Genomic DNA, 969 nt, shown 5'->3' on the forward strand with positions numbered 1-969 from the left:
GTGTGTGTGCGTGCGTGCGCGTGTGTGTGCGCGCGTGTGTGTGTGTGAGTGTGTGTGTGAGTGTGTGTTTGTGTGTGTGTGCGTGTTTGTGCATGCGTGCGTGTTTGTGTGTGCGCGTGGGTGCGTGTGACCTGTGAACACATGAGAAACTCTTGAGGAGTTCTTCTGTCTGCTGTAAAACATTCTGTGAAACACATCAGTTCCTGCAGCACTGTTTCCTCCCAGAATGCCCTTCTTCACACCATCCGTCCCCCGAGAACCCGAGCTGAACATTCACAGACCAGCAGACAGTTCAGAACCTCTCAGTAAATCCATACACAACCATCAGAGACACCTCAAGCGCTGGAGGAAGAGATTCACCTCAACACCTCGGATGAGATTTCTCACTTCCAGTAAAGTCAGAGGTTAGCAGCTCGACTCGAGACGGATCCAGACGTCTAATACTTTCACACTTTTTCATCTTTAAAACGCTCTCGTGAAAGAGTAGAATTAGTTCTTGTGTAAATCTTATGTACAGTATAGATACTTCATTTGATGAAATGATTGACATTAACTCAGATTGATTGTCATGAAAACCAAAATGTAGCCCCATTTTCTGTCATAAAACTGTCAGGCGGGGTGACAGAGTAATACGTTGAATGATTGCATTGAAAGCTTGTGATTGAAAAAAAGGTTAGCGGAACACATTTCTTGCATCTTTATTTCACCTCACAGCATCTGTTATTCCTCCCCAAACATGTCAAACATGACGGATGTCTCATTGATTCTCAGATATTGATCAGGAGATTGTCTGAGCTTATTGGACGCTACAAGAAAATGACAAATGGACATCTGAGTGACTACAGATAGACAGACAGTGTGTGCTGACAGGTGTGTAAGAAAACATGATGCATTCTGGGACACTGAAGAGTCCCCCTAACCATCTGTCAACACATGACCCTTACTAGTGCACATCACTCCTGACTCACA

At 44.7% G+C, this 969-nt stretch overlaps 1 protein-coding gene across 1 annotated transcript in view; it reads right to left on the reverse strand.

Moving 5' to 3' along the window:
• Positions 1–720: 720 nt before the first annotated feature.
• Positions 721–969, reverse strand: part of LOC130551322 (netrin receptor DCC-like) — a gene marked incomplete at its 5' end in the record, with an annotated part of 31191 nt that continues 30942 nt past the window's right edge. The window contains one exon of the mRNA XM_057328896.1: positions 721–806. Within this exon, the coding sequence (XP_057184879.1) occupies positions 721–806 (86 nt within the window). The remainder of the gene's footprint in view (positions 807–969) is intronic.

The sequence above is a fragment of the Triplophysa rosa genome, unplaced genomic scaffold (genome assembly GCF_024868665.1).
Source record: "Triplophysa rosa unplaced genomic scaffold, Trosa_1v2 scaffold8_ERROPOS95132, whole genome shotgun sequence".
NCBI classification, from domain to species: domain Eukaryota; kingdom Metazoa; phylum Chordata; class Actinopteri; order Cypriniformes; family Nemacheilidae; genus Triplophysa; species Triplophysa rosa.